This window comes from Ornithodoros turicata, chromosome 1 (genome assembly GCF_037126465.1).
Source record: "Ornithodoros turicata isolate Travis chromosome 1, ASM3712646v1, whole genome shotgun sequence".
Classification (NCBI taxonomy): Eukaryota; Metazoa; Arthropoda; class Arachnida; order Ixodida; family Argasidae; genus Ornithodoros; species Ornithodoros turicata.
In genome coordinates this window covers 91,536,459-91,556,760 of record NC_088201.1, presented here as the reverse complement: position 1 = coordinate 91,556,760, position 20,302 = coordinate 91,536,459, and the positions used below count along the sequence as shown (strand labels likewise).

The 20,302-nt window shown below is 46.9% G+C and overlaps 1 protein-coding gene across 2 annotated transcripts in view; it reads left to right on the top strand.

Annotated features, from left to right (window-relative positions):
* Positions 1-2,622: 2,622 nt before the first annotated feature.
* Positions 2,623-20,302, top strand: part of LOC135378466 (cytosolic purine 5'-nucleotidase-like) — a 41,234-nt gene continuing 23,554 nt past the window's right edge. The window contains exon 1 of one of the 2 annotated variants that reach the window (XM_064611519.1): positions 2,623-3,045. In XM_064611519.1, coding sequence (XP_064467589.1) covers positions 3,004-3,045 — 42 coding nt within the window. In that variant the 5' untranslated portion in view covers positions 2,623-3,003. Of the gene's footprint in view, positions 3,046-16,043; positions 16,098-20,302 lie in introns of those variants that run through there. The other variant, XM_064611520.1, reaches the window with a different exon arrangement.

Below are 20,302 nucleotides of genomic sequence, written 5' to 3'. Positions count from 1 at the left end.
ACAGGGGTAAGAGCTAGAGCCCTGCACCGGCCCGGGCTGCCGACCCGGTCCGGGCACGACCCGGCCCGCGGGCTGGGCCGGGCTTGTTATTGGCTGTGTGCTCCGGGCCGGGCCAGGCCCACGCCGACCATGTTTCCGAGCGTAATGCTCGACCGGGTCACGCAGCTAATTGCACGCAATAGAGGAGTATTAGTCCATATCATCACGTGCTTGTGTCATTCCTGTGCATATTATTTGCAAAAACAAGCAAGGGACACTGCACTACGCGTATGATTCGACCCTCTATAACATTCTCAAAGCCACTTTACATTGCACCTGACTCCTCACGTATTTCACAAACACGTTCGCAAAGCTTGGTGAGAGGGGGGTAAGGATTCAGAGGAGTTTGTCGACGGCATCCGCTACATCCACAAAAACTTGGTAGTGTAACGGTAACGCGCTTGGCCGCGTGCATCCTGGATTTAATTTGGTTTCGTGCTGTTGTGGCGTCAAACCGACAGTTCTTGTATGTTTGTGGTCGTGTCTTCTCTTCTTATAAATTCACTTATAATTTGTTTGATAAGCGCTAGAAACTCGTACGTCACGGCTGGAAACACTAGGCCGCTATCTACTGGCTGAGTCACCGGGCCGAGCTGGACCGGGCCGCATAAAAACATGAAGGTCCGTTTTCCGATGCTCCCGGGACGGGTCGGGCCCGGAAAAGTCGGCCCGTGCAGGGCTCTATAACGGACTATGGATTTGCAGCGCTTGAAATCTGTTGAACAAGTGCGCAAAGTCCACAAATCTCTTCAACAACACAGGGTCCATTTCCGGACGTTCCTGGAGACACATCTTGCGTACTGTCGTTTGGGCAAGCGCTCGATGAAAGATTGCTTGATTCGTGAGAATCTGGTACTACTGAAAATTATCCAGATGCCTCCTCTTGTAGAAGCTCAGGGCATGTTCTTTGCGTCTCTTCCGTTTTCCGCAGGCAGGTATCCTGCTACCCATTGCGAAAAATCGTGACTGTCGAGGCACAGCACAACCACGGAAAGGAGGATACCGAGATAACGAGCGACAGCTATACGCGTCCATGCTGCGTTTATTATCACATGTCAAAAGATATATTGTGGCAATTTATCCAGTTTTTCCCATTTGCGCAGCTTTATGTGGCATGGAGACAGATGGCACCACCGCGCACTGCCAAAATCCCAGCGGGTCAGCATCGGCTAACAACCACTGCTCGCAAGAATCCGTGTAGCAATTCTACGCTTCGACGTAAACAAAATATTCCGGAACATATCGATTTTAGACAGATTTTTCTAGTACTTAATGGGATTAAAATTCTCACTTCAAGTTTATTTATTTTGTGACCGGCCAACAAAATTGAAGGAAGCACGAAACGCAATTTCTAACGTCTGCGGGAAAATTTCCAAAATAAAAGATACATTTCTGGCACCATTAAGTACTAGGACTCATTAAGATATTCCATTCAATACTTATTTGATGCAAATTGAGCAATTCCTTGCGAAGTTATGCGGTTTGAAAAATGCACGAGGAATGCCATTGGGGCAGGAGGGTGTTGCGCCCCCTTAAAACGCTCGCTACTTTGCTACGCGGCGTAAGTAAGGTTTTCATAGATGTATTTTCGGCGTTGCCTACCAAAACTTGTTCATGCTGTGCAGCAGTGATTTATGCAAACACCCCTACACCCCCAAAATCTGGGAGATGCAATATTTCTTCAAAGAGCATAAAATACATAGGAGTAGTGACGTCACCCCCTTCCCCCCCCCCCCCCCTGCGGAGCCCGACAAACCCCCAGAGACGAAATTCTGGGTAAGCTACTGCTGTGCATGCTGGAACTTTGTGTAGTTGCAGTTCAACGGTGGAACCTGAACAGCGCATGCAATGAAGTAACCCTCGGACTAAAAAAAATATGTGTTGCTGGATGCGGGAAACGTTAACCCTTTAATATAACCACTGCACCACAGTTTTACGCCTGTGAATACCTAAAGCACTGGTCATCAACATGGCAGAGGTTATCAATTCACGACGTCTTTCAAGCGCTGCGGTGAGTCTGCAACGCGTACACACTGTAGCCCTTTTGCTTCATTTGCACTAGAACTCTTGTTCAGCGGGACATTTTGCTTGCCTCAGTTGTTCGTTCACTCAACCACAGTGCTGTGCCGTCCAGATAAATGTCTGTTGTTCGTTGAGCGCTATCCAGTCTTCACGCGGCCCGTGCATGCAGGTGGAGCACTGTGTCGAGAGTAAAGGAAAGTCACGTTCACGCCGGTTCGTAGCTAAAATCCTGGTCTATATTTTGTCTACCCTCTACTTCTTTCTCAACAAACTGTATCAGTTGAACAGATGGGCCTTTCTTCAGGTAGGCCAAAACCGCTCCCCCTCTAACGACGCTATTTCTGCCCTCTTGGCAAAGGTGTCATCACGAGCAAAACATAGCAACAGAATTTATCCTTTATAAAAGGGCCAGTGTCTCCAGAGTTGATTGGTGGTAAGGGGGTGCCGTTTTCACAATACCCGTACTAAAAAAAAAAACACACACACACACACAGTTGCGACAGTCCGCACTGTTTAGACTTCTGCACGCCGGCGTACATCTCCCACCCAGATCCGAGATGTACGATGTCGTTTGCGGGCGCCGAGTGCGAGCGCTGATCTGCGATCGCCTTCTTCCTCGATCTCGTGATTCCGCGGGAGTTTTTCGACGAGAACGCCTGTCCTCGACGATCAGACTTCCTGCTCGTTGACGTCAACCGACGCGAAGAAAGCTGACGTGTGACGTTCGCTCCCGGGAGCAGTTTGGCAGCAGAGGTCGGAGCACCTGGATCGTGCTTTTTATATTCTGTTTGCATTACACGCTTTGGGCTGTGTATGCATAAATCGTGCGCTTCAACGGCTGACGTGAAAGACAACTCTGATTGGCTGTGAGAATTTGGTAATCCCCGTACAAAGGTCATCGCTTACTAAGTCTGGACGTTTCGACGCGAGCAGGTCACCGTCATGCCAACATCGGGCAATCCTGCTCGGGTGTACGAACATGACGTAAGTCTCTGAGTCATTTTCCTTTCTTCTGCACTACTGTCTGCCTATCAGTCCATGTCGTCTGCTTGTTGTCATCTCTTTTAAATCAGCAAGAGATAGTTGCGTCTCTTAATATGTTCGTGTGTGAAAAAGTATGCAGTTTTGTGTGTGTGTGTGTGTGTGTGTGTGTGTGTTTCGTCATCTCACTTTGTGTTCCCACCAGCTGGAAGGGTTTTCCTTTCGGGTGATTCTCTTTCGAAGCCTAGGCTGATGTTGTTGAGGCGAGACAGAGATGAGATAACAATCGGTTATGATATAGGCTTTGGGCCAAAAAAGCATTCCCCGCCGTGCCATCTGATGAGCGTTGCGTGGTCCAAGTGGGTTGCGTCGCAGGTCTACTGGCTGTCCGGTGCGCAGGCATTAAAGAAAAACCATTAGGATAAGAAACCCGCGTCATACGCTGAGAAATATGGACGTTGTCTGCCCACCTTGGTAGATGGCGTCCGAGGACGTTCTGTCGTTCGCATTCGCTTCGCTCGTTTTTTTTTTTTTCTTTTCTTCTTTTTTTGTCAATTTGAAGCGCGTTCATTAGATTGCGTCAGGATAACAAAATTTAAAAAGGTAATTGGAGATTAGATTGCGCCAAGCGATAGGAAGGGTGAGCTTTCATCAATTAGCGCAGGTAGCGCCAGAGTAGATAGTGAGTTTTAGTATACAGGGTGTTTCACCTAAAGTGATCAAAAATTCTAACTGGCGATGTACTCGCCGGAGGATTGTGGGACTTTCGGCAATTACCTCCTGGAAACATTTGCCAAAGCCTTAAGGAAGACTTTGGACAATTTTTCATTGCGGGAAATTTATCTTTTAAATTGAACTTTGAAAATTGCCAAGCGAACCTCACTTGTTTTTACAGAAATATGAAGTCCTCCACGGATGACCGCAGAGCGCAGACCCAACAGAAACTATGCATAGTATCGCGACAGAAATGTCGAAAAAAATAGTAAAAATTACTAGGGGTGTGCGAACATTTGAATTCTTGAATTCGAATCAAATATCAAATGCTCGAACTATTCGATTCGCGAATGGAATATTCAATATTCGATTTTTCTAATATTCGACTCTTCCACGAATATGAACGACACAACCCGAAAGTGGGCTTCACCTGATGCTTCCGTGCATGAGGTGAAGCCTGTTTTACGAAATTGCGCTTGCTGCAGGACCAACACAGGCGGGACGGTGTTTAGTTTAAGATAACGTTATCCAAAGTTAGTTTTGTAGACATCGTCAGTGGAAGGGGTTGCGCCCCTCCCACATGCAGTTTAGCGGTGCCGATGAGGGACTTTGATTTGATGTCTGTGAGGTTGCCTTTAAAAAGTTAGGACTCTCGAATAATGCCTACAGCCCACGAACAAGAAGGGTGTCTTAAAGATGTCATTTACGTCTAAAATTTCAGCAGTGCAACTTCCTAGGGCGAGTGCAAAGAAACTAAAAGGTGTTCATGGCAAAGCTGAGGCAGGATGCCAATTCGTTTGTTTCACAAATGGCCTGTGGTTGTCTGAAACAATTACAGCCTCATCCGTATAACGTGCTACTGCCTGGCATAAAATTTTGAAATGAAGGTAACCACTCCAGTAAGTATAGGCTCACCTGGAAAGCAGGAAGCACTCTCATGTAAAATTAAAGATTAGGGGCTTTAAACAGATGAATTGCATGTCTCTCTTGTGACAGTTAATGCCAGAAAAATTACACTAAAGCCATGGGCTACAAAATGGAAACTTTTAGTGTGAAAGTCACATATTGTAAATTTTGCACGAATATTCGATATTCGATTCGGTATTCGGAATTTTTTTCCCCATTCGATTCGATATTCGATTCGATTCGCAATTTCCGTGCGCTCTTTGCGACAGTCAAGCAGGTGGGGCTAAAGCCGAATTTTTACTAGTTTTTTTAAGACTATCTCTGTTGCGATACTGTGCATAATTTTTGTTGGGACTGTGGTTATCCGTGGAGGTCTTCATATTTCTGTAAAAGCAAAAGTGAAGTTCGCTAGGCAATTTTCAATGTTCAATTGAAAAAAATAAATTTCCCTCAATCAAAAATTGTCCAAAGCCTTCCTAAGTGGCGGCAAAAGTTCCCAGAAGGTAACTGCCGAAAGTCCCGCAATCTCCGGCGAGTACGTCGCCAGAATTTTTTTGTCACTTTAGGTGAAACACCCTGTATAGTACGCTATCGCCTTAGCGTACGTAAGCGATAGTGTTGGTGGTTCTCTGCACGCGCAATACATAAACAGAGGTTTGCGCATTGCGCAGAACCACCACGCTATCCCTTACGTACGCAAAGGCGACAGCGTACGACATACCAAAATTCACTATTATATCTGTGCCACACGAGCAGAACAAATGACCTTATCGTGTAATGCCATTAGGGTCCTGAGTGGCATTATCCACAGAGGCCGCGCCACACGTCAGTTTGCAATGACATTAAATGTCATGACGTCAATGCCGTCCTTTTGGCGCCGTTTTGCGCTCTTTTGATTTTGTCGGTGAAAATTTCCCACTCCAGCTCTTCATTCATAAAAGAATACTCGTGTTGCATAAAATTATAAATAATCTTAATGTGCATGGTACAAAGTGATTTTAGGCAACTGTAAAATACGCCTCATGCATAAGTGCGCGCCATCTATGTACGGAGACGAAGACTACGTTTACGCGCCATGTTTGAGTATAGCTGCCGGCGGTTTCGGTTTTCGCCACATCGCCTATCACCAACAACGCGGCATCCCGGAAGGTTGACCGGCAACTCCCCATTACTGCTTGTGCCACTCTGCACCCAAAAGGGCAATATTGGATCGAATACCGGTAAGCTAAATCCTCAGTTCGCTATTATTGCCTCTAAAATAATTAAAAAGGCACGTGACACGTTCACGGTCAGAACATGGTCAGATTGAGGTTGTTTGGCTTGCCACGGGACGACAGCTTCTTTCATAAGTAGGCAGGGCCGGTGCTACGGGTGTGCGGGGCCTGGGGCAAAGGCACATCGCGGGGCCTGTTTCACACGATTAAGTGCGTACTTGATATTTAAAAAAAAAAAGTAATCCCTGGTTGAGGGCTTCGTGCGCGGGGCCTATGCAAGCGCGGGGCCTAAGGCGGTCGCCTTACTCCCCCCCCCCCCATCCCCTATCGCCGCCCTGTAAGTATAGGTCTATACTAAACGCGAGCTACAGAGGACTTCATTTATGTGCAGGAGTGTTGAATTTCCAGTGGAAGCGTGCTGCCAGGCCAGCATTTAGAAGATGATTGGGAAAATGAGCTTTGTGCACTGTCTCTCTTAGTGATGCATGTCCGTTTGGGACATTGCTGCTATAATTGCTTTTAAAAAGGAGCTATGTACCAAGCAGATAACCAAGTACGACACATCAGATTTCAGAGCAAAAGCAATGTGCTCCTTCTGATGCGCCGTTGCCTTTGCATCACAAAGAAAATGGCATACGATGCGAGGAAATCGTCAAATCGTGACAGAAAGTCTGGTTTTCTGTGTCCCCAAGAAAGGGGCTCTTCCTCTTTCTTTGTGTGAACAGACAGCTCCCCATGACTTCCATGTAAAAAAGTATGTATACCAAACAACTACATGTGCGAGTATGAAAGTGCATCTGATATTTTACTGAAGGTACACAAAATGTGTCTAGTCACAGGCGCTCAAACGCTTTTTTATTGAGTTACTGAACAGGACCAGCAGCTAAGCAGAGAGTCCTGTAGTAAGATCATCCATCGCCACTCCATGCTGCAGAAACGTGCGTATAGGGACCCGCTACGTAACTGCGTAACACACCGCATCAGAACACCCTTCTGTAAACTTCGGGCAGGTAGTTGAGTATTCATATGTACAAAAGCGACAGAGTCCCCAAAATTCCGCAGTTCGGCGTGAGATTCAGTCACGAAGTTGCAGCTACGCCGAGCGTGCTTATCCGATGCGGTTTGCTCGTTGTACAAGACAATAACGAAGTTGTCTGAAAGAAACGTTCGTAAAACGTTAGCTTCGTGAGCTCGGCTGTGCATTCTTCCTGCTCGCCTGCCATGCTAAAAAGCTTGAATCGCAAGTTTCACAACTCTCCAGCTCGTCCCGTTACAGGAAATCGCACATAGCACGACCGCTCGAATACTCAAACAGGGCGCCGCAGCCAGCCGCCGCCACGAGATGGCAGCACTTATGAATAAGGCGTATTGTTACTCTTCGCAGACAATGGGAGCGAGAGTATAGGCATTTCATCGGCAGAAATGAGTCGTGGCGATCTCAAGAGTCTGTCATTCAGACAAATTTCATTAAACATCTCCGTATGGCACCGCACGAATGACATTAAGACCGAAGCCACTGAGCACTTAATGCCTTTTTTCGTGCCCGTGTGGCGGTGGTATAACTTGGTGCCCAGTGGCGGCGAGTTTCTCGTTGCTGCGCGGTCGTTGCTGTCTTCTGATAGGAATCACTTCAAGTGGATCAGATGTTTGGCTTATCATGTTCTCAGAACCTTTGTCGTGGAGTCCTTCCAATCTGCTAAATCTCCGTACTGAGCCAGGGCGTCCGCCGAAACGTTGCTTTTCAGCCGAGATGGCGCGATAAAGAAACAAACGTGGGGAGAGTGTCCATCGCGGGAGTGAGGGGGGCCCCACTCAGTCTCCAAGAAGCGTGAGGCGACGAGGCTACACCGAGGCCTCAAAAGTACGTTAAAGAAATACTACCGCATTTAATAAAGCCGCCATTGTTCAAGAGCACACAACAAAGAAAGCTCGCGCCACAGATATAAACCATGCAGCTGAAGGCTTTGCTTTCGGCACAGCACTGCAGCGCAGATTGATATGCGAACGCCGCCCGTCTGTCCTCGTAACGGTAAAGGGAGTGCGAAGTGCGACTCACAGGCTATGCATGCGCAGCAAACGCACTCCGACGCCATGTGAAGGCGCAAGCCTTGAGCACCGCTGTAAGAAGAAATATCGAACATCTCTGCGTAGTATTTCGCGCCGTGGAACAGCCAGGTTGGGGGCTGAACACCACATCCCACCGAAATATCGAAGATATTCTATTCTGACCGAATTTCACGAGAACGCACACACACATAAAGAAATGATGATGAGATGGGGCTGATGCCGGCCAGCAGTCTGGTCGCGAAACAAGTCCCACAATCTTCCGAAAGCCAGTGAAACCCTAATTAAAAAGAAGAAAAAGCCTTTGCACCTCACCACCTGGAAATATGGCAGAATGAGCACTATGTGTGCATTTTCATGCGGAATATGCGAGAACATGCAAAACATGCATTTCTTTATATTGTCACGGATGAAAACAGACGAGCGAGACGGCGAATAATCGGCGAACGCTTTATTCTAGTTGCTTAGTTCGCTAGCACAAGAGCGGTAGCTCTTAGACAGAACCAAGATAAAGAATAATAATGCTCCGTCTGGGAGCTCACAAGCTTTTATACACAGCGGTGAACATTGTAGAAAACGCGCGTCAGTGGAGAGGAGGAAATACAGAAGCCTCTCCAAGGTCGTCAGCCCGTGCTTGAGACTGATGCCCAAGCAGCACAATGTACTGAAAGTCGAGTGCAATAGGGGTGGACGGTATGTGTCTTATCAATGTTCTTTAGTTTCACGAATCTGTTCAAGGCCTTCCACCTACTTGTCCACCCCTATTGCACTCGACTTTCAGTACATTGTGCTGCTTGGGTGTGGGCGAAGGAGCAGATGCTTCCAGAAGGATCGCTTGCCATGTAGCGCGACGTGTCGCGGGCCCCAGCCCATCGTTCGACGCCTCGTTGCCTGTTGTTGTTGTTGCGTGTGGTCGCCCCAAAGACGATACGTGGCAATATGCACCATAGAACCCTTCTAATCTGTCCCAAACGACGGCCAGAATAGTTTTTTCCTCGCCCAGATACGAAGCCATATTGAGAACAAAAAAAAAAAAAGAAAGAAAAGGAAACATGCATCTGGCATAAAAACCCGCGCTCTAGTTATGATAGTTTGTATAACGGATCAAAGGTGCAGATGCCATATTTTGTACAAGTGCAATTAGAGTTCTATTTACAAAACGAATTAGAAACGAGCGCGTCAAAATACCACTGCACTAGGAAGTTTCCCTTGGCAGACGATAACGGGTGAACGTTCTGTTTGTCTGCACTTTGGTCTGTGTCGTCTGCTTTTAGCGAGTGTCACCGTGTATTCACACGAGCGTGTTTTCTGACGGCGCAGCGACTGAAGGAGCGAGAGGGGTAAATGATAAGGCGCTGAGGCTACGCCCTTTTGGAACGCCTACACAGATGTGCTGTCGGGCTCAGATGCTGGGGAAGCTGGGGATTACGTTCGCGCTGCGGTTGAACGTTGCAGCATTAATTTTATGTGCACGGCGCTTGGTACACAATGGACGAAAGAAAGCGAAAATTTGTGGCTCTTGCTTTTCTCATATTGACGATAGTGAATGCTGCCACGAAAAGAAGCGGTTAAAGAAGCTATGGACGAATGAATGGTTGCTGAGGAAAGAGTACGGTCTGCAAAATAGCCTTCTACGGGAGCTACGACACGAGGACCCATTTGTCTACCGCAAGGTTTTGAGCATCGATGCGGCCACTTTTAAATACATTCTGCTCCGCATAGCAAAGCGCAAAAGGAGAGTATAGAGGCCAATATGCGGGACAGTATACTAGCCAGTCATCGTCTTTCCGTACCCCGTCTGCAACAGGTTCGTTCGAATTATGTGCGCTTAAACATGCCTCTAAATGCATAAAACGTTCGTAAATAAGAGTGAGCGGGAAATAGTGTAGGAGAGAGTACTGTGAAAGCTGTGCGTCGTCGTTTTTTACCGTGACTCCGCAGCAGTCTGACGGTGTTGAGTGTGGTGTAAAGCAGAGACGGCTGTGGCGTAAAGGTCGCACCTTTCGAACACAGTAAAAACAGCTTCACCGCATAGCAGGTTCACCGCCAATCATTTCCGTGAATGATAGGGCTCTCACTTCTGATTGGAGGACAAAGTGGAGCGTACACCTTTTTGTGTCAATTGTGTGTGTGTCTCTGGTGGTCCCTCTGCTGTACGTTCCGCTAAAGCAAGAAACCTTGTCCTCTTTCTGCAGGAGGGAGGTCTTGCTCAACGGCCCATCTAATACTTGCTCTCCCCGACGAACTCATGCACCCTCAACGCATCTCCACCCTTCATCCTCTATCCTCCATCCGTCTTGCTTTTTTTTTCCGGCTAGCTTTGGTAGCTTCCAATTCCTGCGTTTCATTGGTCCCATTGCTTCAGACGTTGGACAGGCCATGTTTTTGTGTCTACTACTCATTCCCAGTGAAACGTTCATCGCGTATACCGGTGGCATAGCGAGGCAGAGTTCACACCCACTGAAACAACCCTTATGATCTGTTTCCTTTTCTTTTTCTCTTTTTTTGGTGGGGGTACGTTACCACCCCATACGGGAACCGGAGAAAAGGTCCCCGGAAAAAAGGTCCCCGGAGAAAACGTCCCCGGAGAAAAGGTCCCCTCGGGAGTCTCTCCCGTGGAGTCATACTTTATCGCTCGTAACTCGAATCAGTGATTATTAGAGCGCGAATTTTCAAGTCATTTTTGTATTGTTGATATGGTCTTGTACTTGAACGCTTAAATCGAGATTCTGGTCCAAACCCATGGGACTGACTAAACGAGTTCCGCAGAGATGTAGCAAGTGGTTGAAGAAGAAAGAGAGAGAGAGATAGAGAGAGAGAAAAGAGCAGCGTATTGAACTTTCAGCTACCGAGCATGGAAAGAGGGAAATGTATTGTATCGACCACTACTTCGGCACCCAGGAACTCGACACCATGCATATTTTCATGATTTAGATTTAAAAGTGCATTTTTAACTTTGGATTTTTCTAAGTATTATTTTTAAACTGTTTACTTTAGCGTTATCTCTCGGATCGGACGTATGTTCGCTTCTGGCTGTTAGCTCTATCCGCTGAACCAGATCCCAACGGCAGGACACCGCCACGTGAGGTGTGTTAGCCATTGCCACGAAGAGCATCATGAGTCATCCTGAAATTAGTGGACCAGCTTTGACATGCGTCATCCGAAACCTATGACCAGGCCATGTTGTCCAAGGCAGAATGTACATCTTTTCCTCGTGTTTGTATGAATAGCGTGTCCGCCCATTTCACCGAGCGCCGTTTCATCGACACCTGACCAAGGTTAGGTCAGCAGAGCCTTTTACGTATTTCACACGTTGGGGAGACCGACCAAGGTTAGGTCAGGAGAGCCTTTTACGTATTTCATACGTTACCACAAGAAAAAAGCGGCGGCCACCGATTCGATGAAACGGCATTCGATGAATCGGCGTACGGGACCTTTTCTCCGGGGACCTTTTCTCCGGGGACCTTTTTTCCTACACCCGTCCCATACACACATATAAAATTATGGATCAAAACGAAATTCACGAATTGGCACTTTTTGCATATCGCGTTATATAGGAAGCTGCCCTAGTGACTAATTATGAAATAATGTCATGACAAAGCGAGACGTCATCACGTAAGTGTTGCATCTTCAGCACTATAGCTTTGTCCAGGGGTAAAGCACGTTGCTCTAAAGCGCCGTGGCAGTTCTCAAACTGTGTGGCCGCGATGAATGGGAAACACGTAAGAATAGTGAAACCGCGGAAAACTGACTCCCTTTATTACAACTGATCGTTCTCGTTGGTGCTTGTCAGAACACGATGTATGCACATAGTGGTCTCCCATGAATGCGCTGCATGACGTGATGATGACCCCGGGGTGCTGCCATGTAGGCTTGTGTAATGACAGCCCTAAAATATTATACCATTACATGGTTAATTTATGATGCCAGACAACTATGAATATGCGTGACCCCACAGTGGCCGGCTTGGGGATAAAATTTTGCACCCCTTTGTCTTACCCGGCGTGCGATACTGCTCACACATTTCTCGTTTTTAAATCAAACTGCTAGCGTCCTGAGCCGATACCTTTTGGTTTGGAACGCGAATGCTGCCAACTCGTTATTATTAATTAACAACAACTGATACAACGACTGCGCCGTGAATATGGGGACCCAAAAAGTGTTTTGATGTACACATCTACCGTTGCTTCGACATCCGGGTGTCTCTTTTCCATTTCAAGAGAGATCTTTTCCCACATGGCATGTTTCCTCGGTACATTTCGGTTTTGCTCATCGGCAAGCTTCCACAAGATCGGATGTTGCTCTACCTGGTGTAATAGATAAAAAATAATAGAGCTTGTAACATTGGCAACAGAGGGTGGCTTTCTTTTTCGCTCCGTCCTCCTTCTGCGCGTCAGTCGTCAGATTCTGTGCCCCGCGAACAAACTATCCGTGTGCTTCTTTCTGACGGACGGAGCTGCTGAGCGCAGTGATGTTGCACAAGGCTCTTTGATATCTCGCCAACAATACAATAAAAACGTGCGCGCTTCGTAGATTCTGCTGTGCGATAAGCTCCGCCCGCGACCGAATGGTTGGATGATTGCGTGATAATGCTGATACCTCGTTCTCCTCCTTCAGTCGCTGCGCAGTCAGAAAAGGCGCTCGTGTGAATACACGGTCAGTTGCTTATGTAGAGGGCTAGAGGCACGTTTCATCGGGAACAGGAATGGGATATTTGGCTATTGCTGTGCTTCATTGACGTTCGTTAAAGCTGGATGCTGGGCCCGTTGGTGCTGCTTCATAACTAAAAGCGCCAAACGAGACGAGGACAAACGCAAAAGAGTACCCACCACACAGACGGCGCCGTTTTGTGTGGTGTGTACCTTTGGCAGTGCGTTCGGGAGAGGGAAACAAGTGGAAAATCTTGCTCCCCCGTGTAAAGTTTCCATAGGACCCCTCCCAAAATGCCCACGCTACTGACCTCAAGGGCTCCACGGGGCGTGATACTTGACATTACTCATACACTGTTAAAAAATTTATTATTACGAGTGGTTGTCCGTTAAAACTGACGGATGCTCGACCGCTTCGTAGCGGTGCATAACGTCCGTTTCCACTGGAACAGTGTGAAAAGCAGTGTTTTGACGGTGTAATCATCTGTATCTTTATAGCACGTTCGTCCGTATGCTTCAGAAACGGGTAGAACGTCCGTATTCGCCCAGCGGTCTTTGCGTTACAGAGAGGGGTATTATCATCGAAATCCTCCCATTAGAGGACACCATGGCTGTGCCGTTGACCGTTGACCTATTTTCCTTTTCAAATTTCCAATGGCGGTGACAGCGACAGACGCGTATCGGTCTTTTTTTCTTTTCTCTGCCAGGCCTTGGTACTTGGGCCCTTGAACTTCTTCAGTGCTTACGCCACCGAAGGTAAGTAACTGACCCTGTACTCACTGTTACTTAAATAGCACGGTGCTCATGAATGTGTATCGAAAAAACATGCTGGTTAAAATCAACATAAGCACAGACTTCTTATTCCCTAGGCTGTGGCTCGTCTCATGCGCGTTCTTATATCCTGCACCCACAACCCGCTGCAGTGTAGGTATATTCAGAAGTTTGTGTATTTTCCTAATTGACACAAAACGAAAGACCGAATGTAATAACAATTACGCCATACACAACTCCGCAGCATTAGTCAGCGTCTCATTTGCATGTCATTCTTGTAGTGCAGCAAAGCTTTGTCTTTGCCTAAATGATTGTTACCGTCTGATTAACGTGACTTTTTCTTCTTTTTGCAGACTTGGATAGAGGTTCTAGATTTTAAGTAGAACTCCTTTTCTATTTAATATTACTTGAGTCCTGGGCAATGTGCTGCCGGAACCATTAAGCTCAGGTTCATACATTGTCGTTTCAGGTGGTGACATTTTCAGTCAGAGCACTTTTTTCTTGACGTGAAACAGAGCGATACCCTTTGAAGCTGTTCGGATGTTCCTTGATGCTGCGATGCTTATGTTCTCTGCATACTTTGTCCTGAACATGGAACATCCATGATGCATGCGAGCTTCACTGGAATTCATTATTGAAAGGTACGTTCAAGGGCAAATGGTATTACTTGTCCACTGATTGTTCACCAACTAAGCGGCATGGTTTCTGGCAATGTCCTTCAAAGCCAGCGTGTGTATTCCACTACTTATGCGCATGATACACTATTTCATTAACGATAACGAAAAGCAACATGTGCAGGCCATGACTAGCTGATACCTGTCAATAGAATTCTGCACTGCGAGTTTAGTGAAAGTTTAAATCTGGCCACGATTTAAATCTGAATGAAATGGAATCCCACTTTAAACCACCTCGAAACGAATTAATCGTTAATTTCTTAGGCAAATTGAGGCCTTGTATTTGCACCTTCTATGTTGTTCCAGCCTCAGAACATCAATTCTTTCATGTTCAACAGTTGCCGCCTGCGTCGACCCCGTCGTATGAATGTGTGCATGAGTAAGCAAAAATGTAAGAGTGAAAGGAGGATGAGTGAGAGAGAGTGGCTCGTTTGTCCCTTCAGATGACGCACCCTGGAAGTCGCTGAGAAGGCGTCTTAGCTTAGCTCAATTGGTAGAGCCCTGGACCGGTAATCCAGAATATGTGGGTTCGAGTCCTACAGCTGGCTAACCTTTTCAGTGACTTTCATCTTTCATCGTTAATTTCTTAGGCAAATTGAGGCCTTGTATGTATTTGTCCCTTCTATGTTGTTCCAGCTTCAGAACATCAATTCTTTCATGCTCCGCTCTCCAGGACAGACAGCGGTCAAGAACCACACCAAGATACTTATGGTGCGTAACACGCCGCACAACATGCCCACTTATATGAAGCTGAAAGTTCTTCAAATGACGGCGAGTGAACGGCAGAAATACAGTCTTCTCCTGAGAGAGGTCCATGCCTCTGTTTTCCAGGAAAGCGGCAACAACATCAAGGGCACACTGCTTGCCGGGTGTCCATATATGCATATATCATCAGCATACAAGCTGATATTGACGCCCCTTGGCAGGAGAGATGGTAGAGCGGCCATAACGACATTGAAGAGGAGTGGGCTAAGGACCCCGCCCTGTGGGACACCTGCTGTTGTGCTGTGATGAAACGTTTCACCATCCGAAGCCATCACAAAGACAGTTCTACCACCTAGATAGTTGGCTATCCACCTGAGAGCTCGCATAGTAACGCTCAGGGAGAAAAGCCCATGGAGTACATGACCGTGGCTTGTAGTGTCATAGGCTCGCTTAATATCAAGGAAAACCGCCACGGCTAGTAGACCTTCTGATCTAGCCTGTTCCGCGTGGGTTACCACATTCAAGACACAGTCAATTGTTCAACGAGCTCTCCTGAAACCTGCCTACACCGGGTGTAGGAGCGTCCGGGACTCCAGAAAGCAGTCAAGGCGGTTCAATATTGGTCTTTCCATTGCCCACGCTGCTGGTGTGGCTAATGGGACGAAATGAAGTCAGCTCTCTTGGTGACTTCCCTTGCTTCAAAACTGGGATAACACGAGCCGCTTTCCATACGTCAGGCTCGACACCAGTTCTCCAGGAGTCATTAAGAAAGCACAGCAGTTTTTCAAGCGACGCAGCACCTAGGGAGGCTATGGCCTAATACGTAATCCCGTCGGCCCCAGGTGAGGATCCTTTCCTAGAGTGGGAGATTGCTGGCTGCAACTCGTTGATGGTAAACTCATGGTCCATTACAGGGTCACAAGCCATGCAGCCGAAATCAACACCACTAAGAGCATCAACAAGGATTGCTTGTGGGCGTCAGTCGAAGAGGCACAAGATGGCCGTGTGAGGAGACAGCAGAACTCTTCACCAGCTGTAATTTCTGAAATCTTCAAATGAAGCGCGAGAGCTCTGAAGGGAGTATCTTGCTCAATAGGGCAACTAAGAGTCTTAACAATCTGCCATATTCTTCCGGTATGTGTACAGGGGGAAAGAGTGCAACAGAATGACTTCCAGCTTTTGCGACTCAGGCGCTGGAGGTGTTTTCGGATGACACCTTCCAGTTAGTGACCTTCTTGGTCTTATGGGGGCCTCGCATCCCAGAGCCCCTCGCAGCCCAGGGGCACGTGGTCACTCCCCATGGTGTCCATATCAGCTACCCAGTGTGAACCTCCCGGGCCAACGAAGTAGAACAAAAGGTGACATCAATACAGCGGAAGCTCGCATGATGATGTACGGGGTCGGTTGTTACAGCAATGCTTGGAGGACTTTGACTCCATCGTTTTAAATTAGGGGTGTCCAACTTTTTTTTCGCGGGCCCTTGTACGCCGTTCTACTTCTTCTCTGCCTACGTTCCTAGTGCGCACTACCTACGGGGTTTTAGAGGTTCACTTGGTGTACCGCGTCGTCTCAACGAAATGTATACCAGCTTGCTTGCATCCTACTATTTATGCTTAACAAAAGCGTAGACATGAGCACAGTTCCCCGTGTAGTTGACGAAAGCAGACGTTTTTCAGCCCGGCAGGGATACTCATCTCAGTTGGAATGACAACCCCGTCTGCTGGCTTTTTCTTTATGTAGTTCTTGTTGGCTTATTTCGTTATTGATCTTTGGCGGCTACCTGTCCGGATTTCACCCAACAGCTTGGAAATTCTAATTGGGTGTTTGGTGTCCGTCGTACATCGTCGTCTTACAGAAACCTGGACAGAAAGCGAGGCACAAATGTAAACTTATCTGCATTATGACCTTTCGAAAGAAAGCTCTTGAAGGCAACCAAGTCGAATAAAACATACAAGTTTGCAGGTTGTTTCTGTGCCTAAAAAATCCTTCTTTAAACTGTTCTCCATAGGTTAAAATATCCCGTTACGTTAATTTAATGGCCTTCATACCCCTTTCATTGTCATTGATAACCCCGCACGTAGTACGTAGCTCCGCAATTAATGGCGTAGGTCTCGTGCAAGTTGATGAGAGGATGTTGAGAGTATGGCGGAAGTGAGTCGTCCCCGATGAGAAGAAGTCTTTCAAAAGTCCCTCCCGATGGCGTTTGTGTCGCTGTCGAATATTAAACGTGTGAAGGTTGGTGTCATTTTATTGCCGTGCAGTCTGTTTGCCGATGTGGTGGGCCGCCCCGGTAGCTCAGTCGGTAGTGTGTCTGCCTGCTGATCCCAAGATCGCTGGTTCAAACCCGGCCGAGGAAGGTGACAACTTTGTGGAAGGGTACAAGTTGCTTAGACACGCAGTCTTCCGCGAAGGACGTTAAATACGGTCGGGTGGGCAAAATTCATCCACTGACCCGACCACTGTGGCGTCGCTCATGATCACAGACGTCTCGCGACGTAAAGCCCTGAATTATTATGAATTATTACCGATGTGGTGCCATGTTGCGTTTACACGAGTAATCTGCACTGCCGATAGTGCGTGGTGAACTAACGTGACCAGGATAATCCACCATAAATAATACTGCTTGGCGAGAAAAACAATTGAAAAAATGCAAGAACTTGGCGTTCAAACGCTGTTTGTTTGCTGTTCTTTTGCTTGAATGGACTACTTTTCCCAACAGTGACCCTCGTACAGTGATAACTTATGATGCAATGAAGGGTTGTCATGTGGAACGCCGAGGGTGAAACGAGAATACTGCGTACGGAATGCGCGCCTTCTTGTTGCTAACTGTATTTTAGCCTATTCATATCCGCTCCCATCATTCGCTAATCTTGAGAGACAGGCGCTTCCTTATCGTATTTCCCGATAAGGCCCCCACTTTAGCGCCACAATACGACCGCAATTTGCGATAATGAAAACCTTGGCATGCTCATTCCCTGCAGCAGCCTCTCGTCAACATGCCACGCGTAAGCTTCATTTTGGTTTCTACCTTGGGTTCAGTTGAGCTACAGATATTTGGCATTCGGAATCCGAGCTAGAACGCCTCTCGTAAGAGTGAACTACGAGTTTTCATATCGCAAAACTCTCACTAGACGCGGCTAGGTTATGTATAGGGTTCGTGGTTTTCGGCATTTTCCGAAAAATGCCGGAAAACACCCCCCGAATGATTTTTTTTTTTTTCAGATTCGGAATATTCCGAAAAAATATGAATTTCTCGTATCCTGACATTCTTGGAACCGCAAAGGGAAAACCTCCTGGAATCTCCCTTTGTCGACTATTTCTCGTGCGTGGCATTATCTTCAGGCTGTGCCCTTGTTTTGTTGTGCGTAAGCGCTTATAGGAGGATGACCTCAGCTCTGTTGATGAATCTCGTATGGATGATATAAAGCGCGAGTTTTTCGAATATGCTGCATGCCCTGCCCCTCAGGTGGATATATCTCCTATTCAGTTTTGGACGACCCGTTCCAGCACATGGCCTTTGTTATCGCAGTGCGCCTTAAGCATACTGGCTATTCCTGTTTCTAACGCTAATGTTGAGCGCGCGTTCTCTAAACTGCGTGTAATTAATCGCAAGGAGCGAGCCGCTATGACAGATGCGAGCATGATGATGTACGCTTGCATCTATTATAACAAGAGGTAGTCTCATTGTTTGCTGGTTTGGCACAGGCAATAAAAGACATAGTTAATGAAACCATGAATCAATTCACTTCTTTTCGGTTCCTTGTTACTTCGCCCGCAAAATAGGCTCTCCTTCATGCGAAATAAATAGATGCCCGTATTCGGGCATTTATTTTTTGGGCGGAATATAGATGCCGAAAAAATCCGATTTATAGTCCCCAATATAAATGCTGATAAACACCCCCCGAAACGGGTTGAAAATAAATGCCGAAAACAAACCACAAACCCTAGATGTATTCTCTGCTTTTATCCCGAAATAGAAAATGTTGGTTGTTCCTAGTTATCCGAATGAGCCATAAAACCATTCGGTTGACCTCTTTTTAAGGTTGTCGGGCAGTTCCGCTAACATTTCGAGGATGCCGTCCGCATGGTCCGCTAGGTGCGTTGCACCATCGGTCCGCGGGATCCCTATCATGGTTTGAATTTTGGACAGCATAAGCTTGCCGAATCAGCTCGCATGGCATAGTCGTTAGGATGATAGCCTTCCACGCCGAGAATGGGAGGTAACACGGGTTCGAATCCTGGCATATGTTTGTCTCATCTACTACTGCGCATACTAACCCCCTTGTCCCCCACTCTTTCCTGCTCTCCTCTCTCCATCTGTACGCCGCTCATAGCCACAGTTGCTTCGCGACGCTGACACGGCATTAAAAGAAAAAGTAAAGGCAACCTCACGCGATGCGTACAGCAGTGCGTGGCCTCCGCAACACGCAGAGCGAACCACGTAATCAGTGTTCTCAAGGTTACGTCGTGGATGGCAGGTCCTCCGTTTTTATAGCCTACGCAGTTCCCCAATGCGTAAAATTCAGAACCCTGTTTGTGTGTGTGTGTTATTTTTTCTTTTTTCTTAAAGGACTAGGAAGTCGGCCTACGCCTGACTAACCTTTCGTCCCTTTCGTTTCTTTCTTTTTTCCCCCCAATAAACATCCCCCCCCCCCGTCACACGCTCGGACTAAAACTGGTCCGTCTCTAGTCGTCGTGTGCAAGGCCTGCCGCGGCATAAATAGTAATTGGAGTACATTTACACGTAAGGTATGTCAGTCTATTCGAGTGGCGACATGCTGCACGTGCCGCAGGGTAGGACTGCGGATAATGTCGGGTACCTGAGGTTCTCTTGACGTGTGCAGGAAATCTCCGACGCACGGCGCGTAACAGTAAGCGTTTTTGTAACTCACCCTCTTATTTCTTTTGTGAGCATGTCGTTTCACATCCATTGTTGTTTCTCCGGATAATTAACTGAACTGCAACAACAACAGATAAATTAATGATGATGAATGGGGAAATCCGAACCGAACTGCAAAAAATAAACGACGCTCCGAAATTTTCGGAAGGTAAGAAACTACAAAATCACGGAACGCTAGTTCTAGCCATGTTTGCTGTATTATGTCCTTTAGGCGTTACATATCACTGCTGCAATGACTGGCATATTATCGCCATGAATTCGGACCATGTTCATGGCCAAGTTTTCTTGTGTACCAGTATTCCATTACATATTTTATATAATAAAACTATGAGAGGTTTTCGCAGGTGGGGTGAACGATAATATAGTTAGATTTTGCTAAATTTGGCACTAATTTGTTCCGTGACAACGACTGTGATAATTTATTAAGCACAACGGTAGCCTTATGAAACAGCCCTCCAAACGTCTTGTTCTCTATAAACATATTAGAGTCATATGCATACAGGGTGTCCCACCGAAAAAGGGCCAGGGGCTAAAAAAAAAGACGGGGTGCTGGACACAAATGGAACCAATTGTACGTGTTTAGCAGTTGTGTGGTCTATCCAAAAATATTTTTGTCATCGCCCCTTGTTAATTAATTAGCGGTAATTAATTTTCTAACTTTTC